This window comes from Varroa jacobsoni, unplaced genomic scaffold, assembly GCF_002532875.2.
Source record: "Varroa jacobsoni isolate VJ856 unplaced genomic scaffold, vjacob_1.0 contig00228, whole genome shotgun sequence".
Lineage (NCBI taxonomy): Eukaryota > Metazoa > Arthropoda > Arachnida > Mesostigmata > Varroidae > Varroa > Varroa jacobsoni.
This window is the reverse complement of record NW_019214432.1, coordinates 48,194-68,720: the sequence shown is the minus strand read 5'-3', so window position 1 is coordinate 68,720 and position 20,527 is coordinate 48,194. Positions and strand designations below refer to the sequence as shown.

The 20,527-nt window shown below is 39.8% G+C and overlaps 2 protein-coding genes across 4 annotated transcripts; both read left to right on the top strand.

The window, feature by feature from the left end:
• The first annotated feature begins 33 nt into the window (after positions 1–33).
• On the top strand, positions 34–7,391 carry Hip14 (palmitoyltransferase Hip14). The gene is made up of 4 exons (XM_022851470.2): positions 34–207; positions 2,946–3,065; positions 3,247–3,399; positions 3,691–7,391. The coding sequence occupies exons 1-4, from the start codon at positions 190–192 to the stop codon at positions 5,116–5,118; spliced, it is 1,719 nt and encodes a 572-aa protein (XP_022707205.1). The 5' UTR covers positions 34–189; the 3' UTR covers positions 5,119–7,391.
• Positions 7,392–11,320: 3,929 nt separating this feature from the next.
• LOC111270965 (uncharacterized) lies at positions 11,321–20,240 on the top strand. Of its 3 annotated transcripts, none has more exons than XM_022851462.2 (6): positions 11,321–11,727; positions 13,195–13,299; positions 14,064–14,139; positions 14,358–14,726; positions 14,979–15,061; positions 15,506–20,240. In XM_022851462.2, exons 1-6 carry the CDS (start codon positions 11,699–11,701, stop codon positions 18,948–18,950), a joined length of 4,107 nt encoding a protein of 1,368 aa, XP_022707197.1. In that variant the 5' UTR covers positions 11,321–11,698; the 3' UTR covers positions 18,951–20,240. The 3 variants fall into 3 exon arrangements, with proteins under 3 accessions (XP_022707197.1, XP_022707195.1, XP_086828846.1); XM_022851460.2 differs by having other exon boundaries at positions 14,061–14,139; XM_086972720.1 differs by having other exon boundaries at positions 11,322–11,727; positions 14,061–14,094.
• The last annotated feature ends 287 nt before the right edge of the window (positions 20,241–20,527 follow it).

Genomic DNA, 20,527 nt, shown 5'->3' with positions numbered 1-20,527 from the left:
CTTTGTATGTTGTGGTATCACACTGCTCTCCAGGGAATGGGGCTGCTATAGTGTGACAGGCGAACACGGGCAGCTACCTGTGTGGCGTAAAGGCCTGCGAAATTTCGCCTGCAGCCAATTTGCTATTGCTTGGCTGCCATCCGCTTTCCATGTCACGGTTTCGACACAGTTCTATGCCCCGATGTGACCATGATCTCTCGTGAAAAGGTGGGTAGAATCTCCGAACGCTCGATGCAGGGTGTAGTGAGGTGTACCTAGTGCTTTGTAGTCGGTGGTCAACGACAGTGAATGGGGAGTTGTCGTCGTAGGGGTTTTGTATGAACGTAGTCCGGACTTCGAGGACTATTGTGTGCCTAGGGAGGAATTAAAAGAAGACATTTTGCTTGGGTGTTAGTGAAGGGCCGTGCAATGTGGCCAACATTATAAGAACACCCTCCTAGAGAAGTTGATTCATTGTTACATATTGAATTGATAGTACCCCGCGATAAAGAACGGCGGTGGTACATTTTGCGTGAGGTGAATTAATCGATGCGTTCAAGCCCGTTTTCATCTGTACTGCAGAATGGTATGATGCCAAGTTGTATCTACGGAGTCATCCCATTTAGGATGACGTCCAGTGTCTGTGTTTCTATCGATCGGTGCTACTTATACTCACTGTTGTAACACGAATTGTAATTATTCTATACAAAGTCATAATATGTCAAAAAAAAATGCGGACGCATGTGACATGGTGCATGGACATGTGACAGGTATCCAGCGATCTTAGTCGACGTTGAATTTATAACGAAACTAGTGCAATATTATCTTTGTCGATATTCTAGGACGACTTACAGGAGAGCACTATACTACAAGTTACGTAAAAGTACTTACTGGTATTTCCATTGATGGAAATCTAAAATAGCTTAAGCCGAGCATTGTGGTATGATGTTCTTTGTCGCAGTTGCTCTCTGTCTTCTTAATACAGGATTGGGTGTTCGTTCGGAAACAAACACGACAATTTGCGCGGAGCCGTCAGGTCAAGTTATTCTGGATGTTTGCTTCGTGAAGTTAATAACGTAGATTATATATCGCTGACGGAGACTGCGTGTCATTAAAATTCATATTGTTTGATTATTATCTTCATAAATTAATGATGCTAACTGATCAAACTAGTTAAATATGTATATATGTCGGCTCCGTAGTGAAAGCAAGAATTCTCGTTGGTCGTTGCCTGATCTACTTCGAAATCGCTAACGTGAACAGGGCAAACTGGCGAAAAATTTCAGCAGAACCAATCGTTTGGCGCGCGTTCCAAGAATTGAAAGACTTTGCATGCTTTTTTTAGGAAAGCTATCTTGTTATTGTGTCTGTATGTGTGTTATCAGCCTAAAAAACGCTTTAAAAGTGGCGCCATCTTCAAAACATTTTAAAATGCAATCTATAGCTAGTTTGTCAGCACAATATATAATAATCATTCTACTTAGATTTTATATTTGGCTGTATTTATACAAGAAACCCTTTAGTTCACATAAATTGTATGCCGTGTTTTCAAAGAGGTATAGATTATGCTCAGCACTTCGCTTGGTAATGATTGCCTTATGCGCCGCACATAGGATAATTTTCGGCTCAACTAAGCAACATGTATATAGTTGAAATGTAACTGTAAATGTAACGATCTAATAAATATTTACACATCAGGTGGTCTCTATACTTCCACCGAACATAGTCCGCTGTGTGATAACCTGAGGGAAAAAACTGTGTCGCTTAATTAAAAACTAGACCGCTTCGAGCGTAATAGAGTAAATCGAGCCATATTCGGTACACTGAAGCACACATTATAGTTAGCACAAATTCCGCTGGTCCCAATGCTGTAGCTTTTTTAATTTTTTTCACCATTTCGCATATTAGATCCAGCATGGGATAGTTATACTATTTATAGGATTAACCCGTATTATAGAACTAAAGGATACGATTGAACCTCCCGTTGGTATTTGTGTCGAAAGGCGCCCATTATACAAACATCCAGATACTGGGTCTTACCGTTCTTAGTGCGTTCATTCAGTGTAGTTCTTATATATTCTTGCACGACTGAGTAAGTCAATCGCCATACAAAAGGGCCCATTTCATTATAATAAATACTATTACTTTAAAGTCTACAAAGGTGAGATGTGCCTAGAAATGTCGTGTCGCTGTACTTCCACCGAAGTGAGCTGCAAGACATGATATATATGTATATATATATATATAAACACCTGTATCTAACCGCAGCAATTAATGGTCTAAAATGTGCGTCGGAAAATGTGTAATTATGCAGAGATACAATATATAATGAGTTCTAAATCTTTCTTACCAAATTAAAGAAATTGTGGCAGCCTGGCTATTTGTTGTCCTGGCCAAGTGAGTTTTATTAGAGGTAATGCTAAAAATTGAATTTTGTGGGCGTGACTGCCTCATGGAAAACAATCAATTCTTTAAAACGAGTTCTATATTTGTTACGGGATACTTCCTTTGTGTGATCCAAATACAAAAATTGAAAAGTACCTATTGAAAGATCTGTTTATAGTCAGGCATTATCAGGCAGATCCTTAGAAAAAAAAAGTACAGATACATTTTTACATCACTAATTAGCTGTAAAAGTCACAAACGCTTTCCAAGCTCCAAGTTCAAATGCTTTTCGCTATGGCTCTTTATGTCAAAAGACACACTCAGTAATGAAGCTTATGATTAACGCTTGTTAAGCCTTTACTCAGTTTATGGCATTTGGTGATTTCCCTCATTTCGCAAGTGGTTTCTATCCGCCAATTCTTTCTAATAATTGACGTTTTTGCTTTACAATGAAGGGGCTCCTTTATTTTCAAATATTTAATTAGTTATAGCATGTGTAGGCTGTCAGATCGAGATAATACTTTTCAGAACATACAATAAATCAGCCAAAATGTTCTCTCTTGTTATGTTTCGATTTGTAGATGGTGACCGACGGGGAGGGTGCATCCTTCGATATTGTCAAGGCCACTCAATATGGAGTGCTTTCGCGCGTTAGACAACTCGTTGAAGAGGAGGGGCATGGCGTCAATGAACGTGATTGTGTCAGTACAATTAATTTGTATCGTTTCAAATTGCTGTTGCTGTTTTTTCTAGTCTGTATAAATATTTATTGTCTTTTTAATTTGTTATTTTAGTAAAAATGCTGACAAATTTGTTATCCTGTCAATTACTGTAGGTGACGACTATTGCTTATTTTATTGCTCCTTTGTCACCATCATTTAGGAAAATGTTACTCTGCTGCACTGGGCTGCCATCAACAATCGATTGGAACTTGTACATTACCTTGTGAGTCGAGGCGCTATCGTGGATGCAATTGGAGGAGAGCTTGAGTCCACTCCATTGCAATGGGCTGTCCGGCAGGGTCACCTATCGATGGTACGCATTACGCCTTCCATAAAACAGCATTTTTACTGATGTTGGAATGAAATGTAGTTAATTTAACCCTGTCGTATTTTGCAGATGCATCACTATTATAGCAATTGATTTTAGGTGAACTAAGTGACAAGAAGAGCTGCTGAAGAATTAAAACGTTTTAAATGATGAGAAATTTATTTTTAAATATAAATGTTGTACGTTTGTGTCATGGACAAGCGTACCTTCATTCCATAATTTAGAAACCAACTTGTATGCAAATGGTGCAAATTTCTTTATTATATGTACTTCTAGGTGGTGCTTTTGATGAAGTATGGAGCTAATCCAACGCTACGCGATGGCGAAGGTTGTTCATGTATCCATTTAGCTGCTCAGTTTGGTCATACACCGATCGTCGCTTACCTCGTTGCGAAGGGGGTTAATATCAACTTGGAGGACAAGAATGGCATGACGGCGCTAATGTGGTCAACATACCGTGTACAGACCTCAGCAGACCCCACCCGCCTGCTACTTACTCTGGGGGCTAGTCATTCAATGAGCGACCGCGTCCATAAGAATACGCCATTACACTGGGCGGTATACGCTAAGAATTTGACCGCCCTCACTCAGTTGGTCAAAATGGGCGCCGACGTGAGCGCCGAAAACGCTCAGGGGACAACACCCAAACAAATGGCGGCCAATAGCAATCAAACGTTTCTGCTCAACAAACTGCAGCAAGCCGAACAACCAAAGACGATCTGCAAAATCCCGCGTGACAAACTCCTCAATCAGTGGCTAGTAATGTGTGTGCCGTTTTTCGGGTTCGTTGCCATCGGCAGCATCTTGCAAAGCGAGTTACCAGCTATACTCAAGGTTCTGGCATTAATGATGACTATCATAGCGGGAGGGACGTTAACGAAGTACCTTTGCATGGACTACCTACCAGTGTGTACGTATCTGGCGACTAAGTTTTGGATGTATGTCACTTGGTTTCTGGAGTTTGCAAAGTACGTCCGGCTTGAGGTAAACATGCTGTTTATCTTCTGCTCGGCCGGGCTCTTCTACAACTTTTGGAGATCGTGGCGAGCTGATCCGGGCATTATACCAAAGGATCGGGACCATCAGTTTCGAACGATTATCGAGCTATCCGAACGTGATGGTTTCGACGCAACGTTATTTTGCAGCTCGTGCCTGGTTCGCAAGCCGCTCCGTTCCAAGCATTGCTCAATCTGTGACTGCTGTGTAGCCCGATTCGACCACCACTGTCCGTGGGTGGCAAACTGTATCGGGGCAAAGAATCATAAAAATTTTATGCTGTACCTCTTCTTTCTCTGTATCATGTTATCGTTCGTCTGGTACGCTTTGTACGAATACTTTACAGGCCGCAATTACAAACTACATAATGGCGAAGCCAGCACCCTTACCGTAATGAGCGAATCAGGCTGGGTGTCCTGGGTAATGGCCAACACGTTACTACACTCGATCTGGGTATGGTGTCTGTTTTGGTGCCAGATGTACCAAATCGTCGTGCTTGGTATGACGACGAACGAGCGAATTAATTGTAGTAGGTATAGCCATTTTAGTCGCGATCCACGCGGCAACGTGGTTTCACCATTCTCGCGAAAAAGCATGTGGAATAATTTTGCCGACTTCTTCGATATCGGTCGTACACGAACGGATTGGACGAAAGTGCATACTCTTGAGGAGGCCGAGTATCCGTTACTGGGAAACGAAGAGGTGTGAGTATAGCAGAGGTCCGACTCTGGGAACAATTGAGATCAAACTCAGATACAGGAAGAAGTCAGGGAACAAGAGATGCAGGTTGACATAGCTAATGGTACGTTTACGCCTGCGTGAAGTAGCTTTACTGAAAAGGCACAAAGATGTTGACTACATCAACAGCAGCAGCAACAACGACAATATCAGCCGTATTGGTTATCAGGACGCAGCGTTGATAAGAAGCCGGAAAAGGCGATTGAGGTATCAGGGATCTGCGCAGATTTGTGCTATTGGCGATGGCCATTGTTAACGATCGCATCTTCCAGCTAACTTAGCGCGATGCTCAAAGGATGCGGCTGGCGCCCGAGTCGGACCAACACCCCATCACCGAATGACACCAGGTTCGACTGGCAGCAACAACAGCGAGGTTACCGCAGCTATCTGGTGGTTTACCCTTCACCTCATTACAGTGCAGTGACGTTGCGATACCAACGGCTATTTAGCGGGGTGATGGAAGTGGTGAACTCGCCTAATGACAATGGCCGCCGGTGTCTCGTTGCACACCGTTGGCAGCAGCTCGATTCGCACACCAAGATATGCAATAGATAAGTAATTCGCACCAGGTGCAGTGTTGTGCGTACCTTAGATTCGAAATGTGCGACACCCGAGATGTGTACTTCACTGGCAGTTATGCAGAACAACAAGCATTGACGTCGGGAGGAACGACCCCAACATCTCGTGATGAATAGTATATCAGAACTAAATGCTGTTTCTTCTCATTTTGATGCTTTCCCGCTATCGGCAATGACTGTCTCGCGGTGCTTGTGTTGAGGAAAAAGCTAAGCTTTCCAAGTTGTCGAATGCATTGAAATACTCGAGTTGACGCATTCCATTTCCATGATCATATAATGGAAAAAGCGTGTTTCGTTTTGTTTATTTTACTATTACTTCAATCTTTAAACTTATCTAAACAACAGTAATTTGGTTCTTTCTTTGGCGAAACCTTTATTAAAAGAAACATCAGATATCATCATTCGATAGAACTTGACCCTGTTTAGGAATCACCTCTGCTTAAGAAAAATCATAGGGATAAATGCAGAGATTTCATTGAAAAAAATATTCCTGTTATTAAATAGTAAGTTAGGCTAGCACGGTTGATTGCTAATATTTGGTAGCCGTACTGTAGATTTTCGTTTTTTAAAGGACAGAAGTGGGCACAAGTATTGATGGTAAAGGCGTTACATAGAGTAAAAGAGGGATACAAATATAGAATAAAGCCCATTTCTCCATCTAATCGCAAATTTTTAGTAATAAATTATATATAATACATGATAATAAAAGGTCTAGCTATAAACACGTATATATAATTCTATGCGGTTCACTCTAACTGCAAGGTATATTCGCACACAGGCACAGATACCCAGGTGTTGTACATAGTTGAACTTATAATATTATAAGATTAAAGCTCTTACACGAAAGCGTATAAAACACATGAACACGAGAGTCAGGGAAAAACGTACGAATGACAGAGACAAAATAAGAAAGACACATAATTTGCAAACGAAGTGAGGTAAAAAAGAAAGTGAACAGCTAGGCCTGGGATATAGTCGTGTGCATAAGAGTCAGAGAAGTATTTTTTATTTATTATTAAGTGACTTCACGTCGCAATGAACATACGCTGTTGTTTGCCCACTTCATAAAGCGAAAATTTTGTAAACTGTAGGACGAGGATTACCGGTGAGATCGACTTAAGCTGGTAAAAAGAGCTAAACTGACAATAATTATAATATATATATATATATATATACATATATATATATATATATATATAACAATAATGAGATGTCGATACAGAGTTCAATTTAAATATGCTTCACAACGCGCATACAAAAGATAGGAAGTTAAATTACACGTAGCTTTTATGTAAATATATATAAATTGCATACAGATACAAACACAATTTACACGTGTGCAAAAGGAGAAGTGACAGTGAAATTAATTGATAACTGAAACAAAGGGAAGGAGACGAATGCAAACGCCAATTTAAGAATGAAAATAAAAAGGCTGATTAAGAATTTTAAGCGATGAAAAACGATATGGGCACGAAAGCGCGTAAGGGGGCAAATTCGTAGAGATAGTAATTGTGAATTAAGGAGTTTGTATATATTGTTCAATAAACACGAAAACTACTAAATAGAAACCCTAACAATAATTACATTAACATCGGCACGTCAGCAATATGGAGTGTCCTTATTTTCGTGCTTTTATCTATTTATCGCTTTTTTACGGTAGATTAATCATAGTGTTCATTATTTCACATAGTTGTTATAAATGAGGCCTATCATTTAGCCTATATAATGTTCATATAATGATGTTAGAATTTACAATGTGCATTCAGAGCTTTATGGGTTCTACTTGATTTAAGTTTGATTAGTGAATTAATTTGCAATGAGTCGTGTTTAGAAGAAAGTAATCTGGGATGAATTAAAAGCATATACACATACACACAGCAAATCTGTATTAAGGAAGTAGGTATTGTGGGTGGCTTTTGCAAAGATACAGCTATGAAGTTCCGGACGAAAGAAGTTTCCACGTTCGTGTCTACCGAAGAAGCCGTTCTACAGGGTTGTCAAAAAATTGTCGTATGCGGGTATTCATTACGACGAGCGTAATTCAACAACTCCTAAAACTATTTTGATTCTTAGGTCAAGCATAGATTATAATTTTTGCTAGGGGGAGATCATCAAATAAAAAAAAAATGTTATTAAATTTCCGCGAGTAAAGAAACCCAAAATAAAAATGCAATTTAATTTTAGCCTAAAAATTTTTCTTAGGAGCAGCTTCACAGTGACCATTTGAAAGGCGCGGCTAGCATATTCACAAGGGTAAATCTGACTCATCTTCGGGAAAGAATAATCGTCGGTAGAAAACTGCTGCTACATGGGACAACGTTTTTGGAAGCTTATTCACCTGTTCTAGTTAAACAGCATGGATTTCGCTCAACTTTCTGCACTTTCACGGCATACAACATATATCATGAGGTGCACCGTGTCCGTCGTCCGGCCCTGCGCCGTGTTCGTACAATTAAAACTGCATTTAATATTTCAGTAAAACTTGCGCAATAGAGGGTTCCTCAGAATGTACTTCTTTGGATTAGAACAATTCTACAAGGAAACACGATTATCGTAAACCATAAAGTGGCCTAGTTTGAACCGTTCGTCTAATCAACTGGGGTAACACACACAGAGTGAAAACTTGAATCCACCGCTTTTCTCTTTGCTGCTAAATGATTCGTCCTTTCGTGTTCAGGATCTAACGGGATACGCAAAAATGGTGCTTTACGCTTACGTTTTGGTTATCCTTGAACGAAATTGATTTTATGTCCAGCAAGCGCTCGTAAAGTTCTTGTCATACATGAATGAGGCGGGACTGGCGATCAGGGTGGACAAGAAGTAGAATATGAAGTCTCGCCGCAGAGGAGGCCTTGTTGCTACTGGCACATTCTACGTAGACAGAAGGGCTTTGAAGTACGTCACCAGTCTCAAATACCAAAATGTGATTTTACCTACAAACAGTCAAGCTTTTCACGAGCACATCGCGGACAGAGTAAGATGACCTATCTTCAAGCTCTCCTTACAGACGGTCCTCTCTTTTTGGAATTAGTGTGACCTCAATAACCTCCTACCGGATCCAGGTATTGTTGAAACATCTTTCGTCAACTTAACTCAAGAACTCGACCGGATAAAAGCGTTTCTTAAAGGCGCCATAGCGCGCCATTGCTCTTCATCGAACAGGTACGCGTTTTTTTAGGCGACAAACTGTGATTTATAGATGACCTGAAACACAAATTTAAATTTCACTAGCCTTTCTTATTTAAACGTTATCAGTGCTGGGAGAGCAAGATGGCGGAAGTCGATACCGAATCTTATAACACGAGGACGATAGTCCGTGAAACGTGGAGGGGGCAAACAAGATTAACCGACACATAGTTCGACGTTTTGCAACAGATGGGTTTCACTGTATACTAGGTTTTCATTTGTTATACGTTACGTGCGTCTCTGCAAGATGGTGCAGTGTGGTAGCAATCTCTCTGGGCAGGTACATCAATTCCCTATTCCTATTCCCAATTAATAATTATCAATTTCTTACGTTTATACAATGTAATCGTGCTTTTGTACATATATAATATCTATGACATTTCGTTGGCAAAATCAAGATTTTATGCTCATAAAAAAGAAAAAGTATATTTACTGTCAACCCTAGTTCACCAGTCAAGGTTTCCAGCCGAAATAGTCAAGTATCCAAAGCTGAGCCCCCGCGAACAAAATTTTAATAAAGGGAAGTACGTTTGAAAGCTTCTGATACAACAACAACTATTCGTAACGGCCAACTGAATTACAGTAGATAACACAAAACAGGGTGATTGATGACATTGTATTGAGAACAATAAGTTCTTGTCTTAATGAAGTTTTTATTACTATTTATTAAAAAAAATTAAAAATTAAGTTTTAATGGTTTTTGATGTGATCGAAAGTGAGCTTCTTATCTTCTGTTCATTTTAGACAAATAAGAATGAACCTGCAAAGTAGGTTGAATTTTTTTGAACAAACAACGAGATCATTCTATTTTTGCAACTCTCATTGAAATTAAAGTGTTATATCCTTAGTGAAATATTTATGTGTGTTCGTGGATGGTGGCACCAAGGTTCTGTTCTAAATTTGACAATGACAATGTGTATTTCTAATTAGATTACTCGTCTAGATTCAACCAGATTTAATACCTGTGAACGATGCTTACACTAATCGTATGGTAATAGCTAATATGGCGCACCCGTGAATCATAAAAACATGAAAAGCCCAGCTGTCAATAATAGCGTCATGTGGTTTATTTTTATTATGATGTGTCATGCGCTTCACCCTCGAAACTTAGTAAGAAGCGTAATTAAGTAAGACATTTAGTAAAAACATGTATACAGGGTACGGCACGTAAATTAAGATAAACTTAGGCCGGCAGTTTGTTGTAGCAGAAAAAAGCCCGCTCTTCTTCTGAAGGTAAAAAGCTATACATCATTTTTAAGATTGGAGTGTTAATGAAATATTGTCGCACTGGACGGATCTCCGAAATCATTTTTCAGATTGAAATTGATATAATTGTTTGCCAGTTCTTATGAGGTTTTTTAAAACTTCGAGAAAGGTTTTATGAGTTAAACCGGAAAACCCTCAGTAGATCCTAATTTTAAGTTTATTAAAATGGATTATTTGGATTACTGGAGATTAACGATCATTCTGGCGAATTGTCATATGAGTCGTCCAAATAAGTTCCAACAATTTAGTACGTTTTCAAGCTTTTCGGTACTTTTAAGTTTCTGCATTTTTGGGAATTTTTGAAGCCTATTAATATAAAATTTAATTCCGTTGGTTTTTTTATGCACAGATTATCTAAGCGACATTTGATGAGTTTACATTTACCAATCTTGCTCAACACGATGAATTGTGATTTTATTGAACAAATATAATTGCTAGGAACGGCACATCTAGCGCGTGTAAATTTGTTTTTCAACGTCTATTTCTAAGTAAAACAAAAAAAGTCCTTTTTTAGGTGCCGTAGCTTGTATTATAAATAAGTATATATCTATATATATATATATATATATATACACGGTACAATTTAATTGTACAAAAAAAAACAATACAATTAAAACTTTTGTTATCTAGTGTTAATCTGTACGAGTTTTTAGTCTTAAGCGTTTCTTTTAAAAAGTAATTAATTCGTAGTGAGGAAAAACAAAATTGTGGTCATTCAGTTCTCTCTAATCCGAGAAAATCATTTCACACGGTTTTCCTCGGTATTATCTGCAGAAGTTCTGCAAATTAATAGTAAGAACCAGTAACACGATTCCCGCTCTTTCCACATGGTATCTGCCTTCCCATTCAAACAGCGTTAAAATCGATTATTATTATTATTATTATTATTATTAACATTTGACAATAAACTGAGACTGAAGTTGCAAAAACATCGAACGAATACAGTTTATACTACTGTTTAATACTGGTCGCCATATGGATTAGAATACCTTCATTTCATACGTTGTAAGCCATAATATGTCATCAGTATAGGGAGATAGGTTGAGGAAAAGTGTTATAAATGCATTGTTGTTATTCTTATGTCAGCCTGATATATAAATCTGTATGTCTGTGTGACTGTTTTATTGTCAGTTTTGTAAACAACGAAGATATAGCTTGGCTCCATAAGTTAAGAGTGGTAAACGTGACCGAAGAACATTTTATACAGCGACAGCCCCCAGAGGAAGTTTTGCCTCTAATTGATATCCGCCATCTGCGTGGAATATACCGATAGATCGTTCCATAGAGATAAAAGCATTGGTAGCACCAGCTTTGTCATATTAACCAAGTGTCTTGCTTTGAACGTGCGTCCATTGTCCAAACATCACGTCACGTTCAGCGATCGTCAGCGACAGCGGCATTTCATACGAGATTGCCAATCTTGTCGTTATTCTCGAATCGCCCGCATTGTCGGGTGCGTTCTCTAGTCGAAGACTCGGTCGATAGTAAAGAAGTGGTTTTTCCAAATAATCTTTGAGGAAATGGGGAAACCAGCAAAGCCTAAGGCCAAGTAGGTCTAATGTTTCACTTAATAATAATATTTCGTTAAAAACAACTTTTGACAATAGTAATGCTTTTTGATTACGACTAGGGTGCTTACTAATGTGCCATCAAATGTATAAGTAGGCAAACGATTTATTATCATTATTAACATCTTCATTCCTTAATGAAACGCTAACGGTAAATTTAACACGCTAAATTTGGTATAAACTTACTGATATAAACAACCTTTTATGCTAAGCTTCGTTTGTGTCATTTTTACCGACCTGAATCTTCGTGACCGTCGTCGGCTGTTTAGGCAGACCGTGCTGTGTATATTACCTGATCCCGTAGACCACTAGGTCAACGTAGTGTAATAAATGTAGTTGTTTTCACCCTGATACGTTAACAGTTTACCATTGTTAGAGCACAGGCTATCATAGGCATTCGATTGTTAAGAACTTCATGGCTATTTTTGCTTGTAATTTGTGATGTTTTGTTTACTGATATTCAAGCGTTACATGTCGAAGAAAAACATACTGTACTGTTATCGTTGTTTTGTTTCAAATATAAAAGTAAAATCTTTACTTTTAGTTCGGACTTGGAAAATTGGGTGTGTCGACTGACAAAGGAACAACATTTTCGGCTTTTTTACTGAATCACACCGGAGATAAGACGTCGCTGAGACAACTCCGAATAGGAGCGGCGGCGTGTGTAACAAGGACTTCATCGTTGAGAGCATTGAAAATGGCTGAAGAACGCACTACACGAAAATTATTCTGAGCATCTTTTATAAAGGCTTATTGTTAGATGAGTCTATGTAACTTAGCTACAGTCTGAATGCAGTTTGTGGGTTTTTTTCCAAAACTGTTCAACGGTACTACTCAGTTGGCATCGTTTATTCACTGCGTTTTTGATTCGCGTATTGATTTTTCGGAGCTGGGACTCGTTTCCATGACTTGCACAGTCGTCTGAGCAGATGAAGGGCTTTGTGGAAATGTGTGACACTAGGGCGTAAGCAAACGAAAATTGAAAATGACACAAGAATTGAGTAAGATTGTTTTTACATACTTAGGAAATAGTAGACTAAGTAGACTATGAACTAGACTAATATTAAGTCGCTCCCTGAGGCTCTTGAGCGTAAAACAAAATTTTTGCAAAAAATCTAGTTAAAGTTAACATAATACTTCTTGTGTGAAGCAGTGCGGAAGAATATCATCAGATCTGTGGCTGCAATGTTAAGTTTAGCATGAATAGCAAAGTACTTAGGGTAGTTCTTCAGTACTACGTAATATCAGTAAAGTTAGTTTGTTTTCAGTTATATGCGGTATGTTGCTATTTATACTTGACTACTGTATGAAGCCAAAAAAATTATATATATAATTTTTTTGGCTTCATACAATAGTCAAATATATATATATATATATATATATAATCTGCTGGAAACAATGTAAACAAATCTTCTAAATTAATGCACGTATAAATTCAATGGTTTCAGGACCGCTCAGGTCGACGTGCCTTCGACGAACAAGATTGGAAAAATTTACAAGAATACTGTAAGAAAAGTAAAGAAGACGCAACTTAACAAAGGCAAGCAAAATGCGTACGTATTATAGCACTTTTTGAAAAAGGTTTACTAATTATTGTTGCATTTTTTCTCCGCGTACAAGGATTCTATTCATTTTCAGCGGGGCAGCCTTGGCCTGAGGGCATTGAGACTCGTTACGGACACGTCTAGCAAATGCGTAAGGCCACCACAAAACGCAGTGAATAACAAATACCATTACCTAGGCAACGTTAGTGGTATGCAAAAACGGTTTATAAATAAAACGATATTTAAATATATTTTTTTTTCAAGCTATAAATGACGTCTGCCTTTGGAGATTCTACATTCATGTATATTAGCATGTAACGTGGCCAAAGCTGTCATTTTTGGTTTGTTATGAAACCATACCAACTTGGTGTGCGGTTGTCGATGACATTTGCTGAATTTCTGTCGGATTTTTGCGGCTATTCGTTCGATATGACGCTTGCTTGAATTTCTGACGTTAGGACAAATTAATTTCGATTTGCAATCACTTTTTATTTATTGTTTACCAGACATTAGGGGCAAGCGGTTTCGTTCGCGTATTTGGCTAGACATAATTAATTACCTCTCATTTAAACTGACAGCTGAAAATACCGAGTTACTTTCCGATACGCAGGTAGTAGAGGTGACCTGTACGAACGAATAGACTAAACGAGAAAAACGCAGAGAACCCTCATTGTTGCTGTGGACCTCCATTGTAGCGATAAGCGTCTGGCAGCCTCGCATCGTTCTGTGTTACTAATTCTTAGCTATGCGTGTGGTTGTTTTGTTCTTAGCAGCAAAACATCAGCGACGAACGTCATTGGTCATGTGAGTGGATTCACTGTTACAAGAATAAGTCCACGTGCTAAGAAGGTGTGTTTATTGTTTGTGAAACGGAGCCAATTACTTGCCGAACTACCCTTCTTGAGCAATTCTACACTCTGTGTGCCCTTACTCCATCAGTTAAGGTCCTGCTTTGATGCAAACTCGTGAATGTCGATTCATAAATGTCTAAGAACTCTTCATTATATTAGTAGATGTTGATATAGTGTCAGTAAATTGTCGATTGTGTGCGCACCATTTTTCAATAGACACTAGAAACAGCGGGAGGCGATGCCCAGTTGTCCCGAGAACCTTGCACATCTACTAAACACGTGACATTTGCTGAGTCTCCGAATATTCGCGAAAATAAAGCTGACACTGTGAAGGCTGTGGGAAAGGTTACAGCGGCAGCTTCCCAAAGTACAATATCACGACTTGCGGCTCGAACGTTTTCTGCTCGCGGTTCACCCTCAATCGAATCTCCTATCAATGAAGCCGATGCTCACCTCCCTAAAAAACGAAAAAAGGCCACCAGTGTACATATTGAGGACGCTGACGTACGAAAGTCGACAACTGCAATCAGGCGGATTTCTGTTGATTCAACCCCTAGAAGAATTTTTGAGACTCCTAAGCTACAAGTGAGTTTCTAATTAGCCTCGTTAGTTCTGAAAGATTAAATAGAAAAAAAATCAAGATCAATCTATTTGCGAGTTTCGGATAGGATAACCAATCCTATAGTATCCAAAAGTATAAAAAATGCCATATTGTCGAGCAAACCATTTTGAATTACCGTGAGACACTCCCGTCGTGGGGCCTGTAAATTTCGTTAATCAGCCTAATTTGAATTCGTACATGATCAAACATACGCTCTTCACCTTACTTGATTACAGAACTCTCTCGAAAAGTCGGACTCTCACAGCGATAGCGCCAATGTTTCCAATTATCGGCGTAGGGTATACGCGAAGGGCACTCCGTAAGTTTTTTTTTGCGACAGACCTTAGCACTGCTGTTTTTGCATCGCCTAAATGACCTTCTAGGCTAGGAACCTCAATTCGAGCAGGGTATAAAGACAGAGAAGAGAACAAATTTGACTATATTCGTCCCTTTTTCTATTTCTATATATATATTATATTTCTATATAAGTAGAATTTCCTTTTCTATTTATGAAGCATTCAAAAAAGAAAGATGTCGTTTTCCTATTTACGACATCCAAATACTCTGGACTAGATGCATTCTAGGGCCTTTACAGAATCAGACGGAATTTAGGTTAATTTTCAATTGTCGAGTGAGCTATGTTGTGCAATGTTGGGCGCATACGAGCTATTCAAAATTGCTGAACTGACCATAGTACCGCGTTTGATTCGTCCGCTAATCCAGTACTAACATTTAAATTTACTTGGTGGATTCTGTACTGCAGTTGCGGCAATCTACTATGCATTGATCCTTTAGACGATGAAGATGACCAACTTAATGGTTTTGCTGTAGAGAATGCAATGGAGAATCCCGAAGTTGTAGTGGGTAAGATGTCGTTAGAGAAAAAGTTCTATGAAGATCCTTTGGAGGCTTGTGCAACAAGCAGCGAAACATTGTGCCCATCTGGGTCATCCCGTTCGGCTACATCACTGCGTCGTACACTCAGTCCTTCCAGTGGCAGCAGCTTTCGGAAAATTGATTCAGAGAAGCGATACAGCTTACCAGTTGCAGCAGATGAAATAGAAATGCCCAATGCCTTTTCGAAAATCAAGCCCACATTGTGGACCAAACAGGATTTATCGGCTAATACCCGTATTGTGCGACCTAACTTCCAGCAAGACGAACAAAGGATCGCTTTGGAAATGGTATCGACTAATTCGGCTACTCCTTTTGCAGAGGCGATATGTGCTCCGGCGAAGTATGATCTCGTCGGTAATGGCGATTATGCACCAACTTCAATGATGGAAGCAGACAAAGCGGATACCTCTCCCGTGACCCGATGGTCGAGTGAAGCCGATTCAAAGTGGGCTGCGCTTACAGCAATAGAGCCTCATATCGATATTTCCAGCGACACAAAAGTGATGCAAGAATGTCCAGAGCGTGTCTCCAAGAATTACAAGCTGAATAATTGCTATCAAGGACGTCAGCCAAAACAAAACTTTCCCGAGAACTCTCCATCCAGTGAAATCGAAAATAACAAACATAGTGATTCTCCATTGGGATCTCACTCCGCTGTGAAGATACCTAAAAAGCACGAACGGCGACCAAGCTTTATTGTTCCTCCAGCCGATCAGCAGCTCAGAAGCGGCGCCAATGGACCAGAAGTTGGTAGCATTGATCACTTGGATATAATGGCTGCCGGAACCATAAAAGCAGAGAGCTACTGCGACGCTACAGAAGAAGTTGAACTTGAGGACCGTTCTCGAACACTTAACGATATATCAACAGATGGCGATGTATATGACGATCATGGGGAAAGGACATTAAATGAAAGCCTCGCTAACTTGCCGCCAGATGAAGACGAGAAGCAACCGCGTCTTTCAGATAACCCGAGCGACCCGACGTCTGAGATAGATCTCAAGCTCGAAGAACCGACTGAAGAAGATCATGCAACTTTACAGCCAGTCGGGCAGCAAGTAGGTCTAGCTGTCGAGCGTTCACCTGGTAAAAACGCGGGAGCAATGGCGGAAGGCACTAGAAACGACGAGGATTTAATGAGTCCGGGTTCGCCGGCAAACTTTTTGGCTGCACGACCAGAAAGTGATATCGTGGAATCAACTCCAGATCATATTGCCAACATATTAACGAATAATTCTGATGTATTCTCGAGAGTCAGGATGGATCTAAGTGATGACGAGGTGCGAAAAACTACGCATAGCATTGTCGACCAAGTAGTAAAATTAGACGAATACGAACATAGTCATTCTGTAAGCATGGAACCAAAAGTGATACATCAAGCGAGGCATACTACCTTGAGCGAGATCATGCAGGTTGCAGATTCTAAACCATCTGTCAGCTCCGAAGCAGCTTGTATGACTTCGGAATTCTCACATTCTTCTAAAATGGTTGACGTCTTCAAGCAGCGGAGGTCACAAATCATACTCGATGAGGAAGAGCCTATGGAAACATCGGTCCTTCTCACTCCGGTTGTCTCTGGCAATAATATGCGTGTAGAGCAAGATAGTCCTTTGAGTAGGACTAACACGGGCATTTTGAAAGTTCCAGGTGCAAGTAGCCAGGCTGATATTTCGAGCGCATCGCAAATATCTAATCCACTTACCGTAAAAGCCTTGATACATGTGATCGAGGCTTCAGAGAATCAAGAAAAGTCAAAAAAAGACGCGTCGAGTTTCGTGATTGCATGCGACTATTCTAGTACAGAGAACAAAAGTACTAAAAAGTTAAGTACGAAAGCGTCGTATGGTACAAAACCAAATGAAGATATAGAAGAGACCTTTCCTACAGAATCTTCAGCTTCGAAGTCTTGTGAGTCTGAAGAGCCAATAGAAGAAGTTCAGCCTGCCAAAAACATTGACCTGGAGTCTATTTTGAATTCCCCTGACAGCATTGTAAGTTCCGAAGCCACGTCTGATTCTGGGCCTTTGAACAAAAACGAGGTTCAGGTAGCTTTAACAAAATCCAAGGCAACCCTTGATAATGAAGACGATGAGGATTCTGAAAGTGACTCTTCTTCCGATCAGCTGTCTAAAGTCTTAAATGTCACTGAAAAACACAGTAAGACAAGGACAGAGAAGGCAGGTTCAATGGTCACTGAACTTAGTACTCAAGATGAAAACACTGAGCAGGATGTGTTGACATCACCGCTTGATAGTTTAAACCGTAGTGAAAATCCTCGCAAGGATGATACGTCCATCGGAGCATTCGGTTTGAACGAGGGTACTGCAGAATCAACGGTCGAGTCCGAGATTGTCGGTACAAGCATCAAGGGCAAGGTAGATACAGAGAAGCCTATATGCGATTCTCCGCAAGATTCGTCGGCTGTAACAAACGAGGTTGAGCCAGGATCTGGTTCTGAAAAGTTGCATAAAATTGCAGAGGAGCTTCGAAGTGAAACCGCTACGAAAGCTTTGCCCCATCAGGAAACTGTGCGAAACGAGTTGATTGAAGAACATTCTGCAAGGGCATACGTAAATGCAGATCCGCCGAAGCAGTCTGTCATAAAAAAAGCCCTTCGTGAAGATTCTGTTGCAGTGGATAGTGCTCCTCGACTAGTGGATGAGAAAGGCAGTTTGCGCAAGATGAGAGCGCAAGTTTTAGAAAATGATGAAACCTCTCCAGAGAAAAAGAATGTTAATCCATTAAAAGACGAAGAAACAGCCGTTACTGGAGTCGTAGCGGACGAGACACCCGCTAACGTCGACACAGAAGTGGAGACTACTTATCTCACTCCTCGGCAGCCGCCAAGAGTGACGAGATCTACACGAAGTAAAGCCAGAACTCCAGCGCTAGCGAAGACCCCAAGCACTTCGACTGCTTCTGAACGATCTTATCAGGTGTCTCAAACAGACGCCGAGCCGCCAGGTTCTCTCGAACAAATGACACCATCCACTACGAAGCTCACTTCGAAAGCGAAGGCAACACCGTCCTCTACTCGAAATAGCAAAGTAAATGATGATAACGCGGTCGTAAGGGAACCATCAAACAAAATTAAAGAACCCACTCGAGCAGCTCGCGCATCGAGAATACCGGCCCGTTCGGGTGCCGCGTTAGCTGTAAATACAGTGGAGACGGCGGACGGGCCAATGACACCTCGGAGAAGTGCACGCCACGCAAAAGCAGCAGCATTGCTTCCAACAGCGGAGGGTAACGGGGCCCGCAAAAACACCTCCAAGAGAGAATCCCATAACGTGACAAGGTCAAAGAAATGACAGTTTTTCCCCTGTAGATATATACGTACGCACATATGTATAGAATAATTTACACATAATGAAAATTTTGTATTAACCGTGACAAGGGCATGAGATTATTTTAGCTAGAGCTGAACTAATTAAGTGTATGAGGACGCAAGAAATTATTCGTCTTTGCAAACTCAATTTGGCACCAAAGTATCTAAGCTAGGCGATCGTTTTTCACAATGCCATTTACTATCGGTTGTAAAACGGAGATACGTGAATAAATAGCCATGAAGCAAAACATTCGTTGTATAAATCTTTCAGCCGCTATATAACAAAAAATTTGACTCTTGAGACTCAGAATTAATGTTTCTTAATATATATATATATATATACGTATAGCTTCGAGTTTGTGGGTGGGTGGGTGAGCGTGTCGAGTGTGACATCGTCATGAGCGAATTAAAATTGACTGCACATATCTTGGTCGGAGGTGAACCGCAGCTATGCGTGGTACTACGTGTGGTGTCTTCAATGAAAGTTCAAATACCCGTTAAGCTCCGTGGACGGTAGTGATACAGTAAGTGCTTTCCGAAGATCCAAGCTCATGTGTTTAATCCACTTCGCAAACCAGTTATGTTATAAAATGAAGAAAAAGCAACATTGCTTAGTGTATAAATACATATGTATATACGTACATGTGTATATTTATATACGAACTTCTCTATTATGGCTCGTATGCGGTGAACGATGATTGCCAACAAGGTTTTGTTGTCAGTTTTGCACTATTTCAAATCGTCAATATGGCGCAGTCGTAGATGCGTCCTGCGAACATTATGTTCTAGTTATGATTAATGATATTGGGGAATTGAAATTAATGTAAGAGTATAATTACCTACATTTAAAAATAGTCACAGTACAGTCTAAGAGCTCTAAAGAGTAGTTCGCACTTTTGCTGTTCTGGAAGCATTCTACATGCTTTAAAATATCTCGATTTCACGAAAAACGTGGATAAGGATACCTAGTGACATTGTAGTATAAAAATAATATTATATATAATTGGAGATTTGTGTGGAATACCGTATCGTATGTTTGCAGTGATTATTATTGTAAATATAGCCCATTTCATTGATGGTTGTTATATTTTATGATCTCAAAACAATAGAGAGAAGATGCTTTCTGTAAAAATGTCTACCCTCTGCTGTAATAAATACGCGAACAATCCATATTCACTTATAGGTTACTACGGTTTTTATAAGTTCTTTCAATTTACTTATTTAGTTCTTGAGAAGAAATAAAGAAGTTGACGTGTTTTATTCAAAGACAAAAGCCTCCTCTGTACGGTAAAAAATGACATGTGAGAACTGCTAATTCACTCATACGTTACTACCAATTTATTCAATATAATTAAGTGTGTTAGGATTATGTGGCCTTCTCCTAGATCATGATGTGACTGTTTACGATTCGGGCGTACCGGCTTCCACATTTAAGGATGAGAAAAATTTTAAAAATTTAATTGTAAGCTATAACACAGTGGTCAAGTCTTATTGTTGATGAAACAATGATAATAAGCATTGTTATACAAGAAAAGATTACCTCAGCGAATGCCAAGGTGG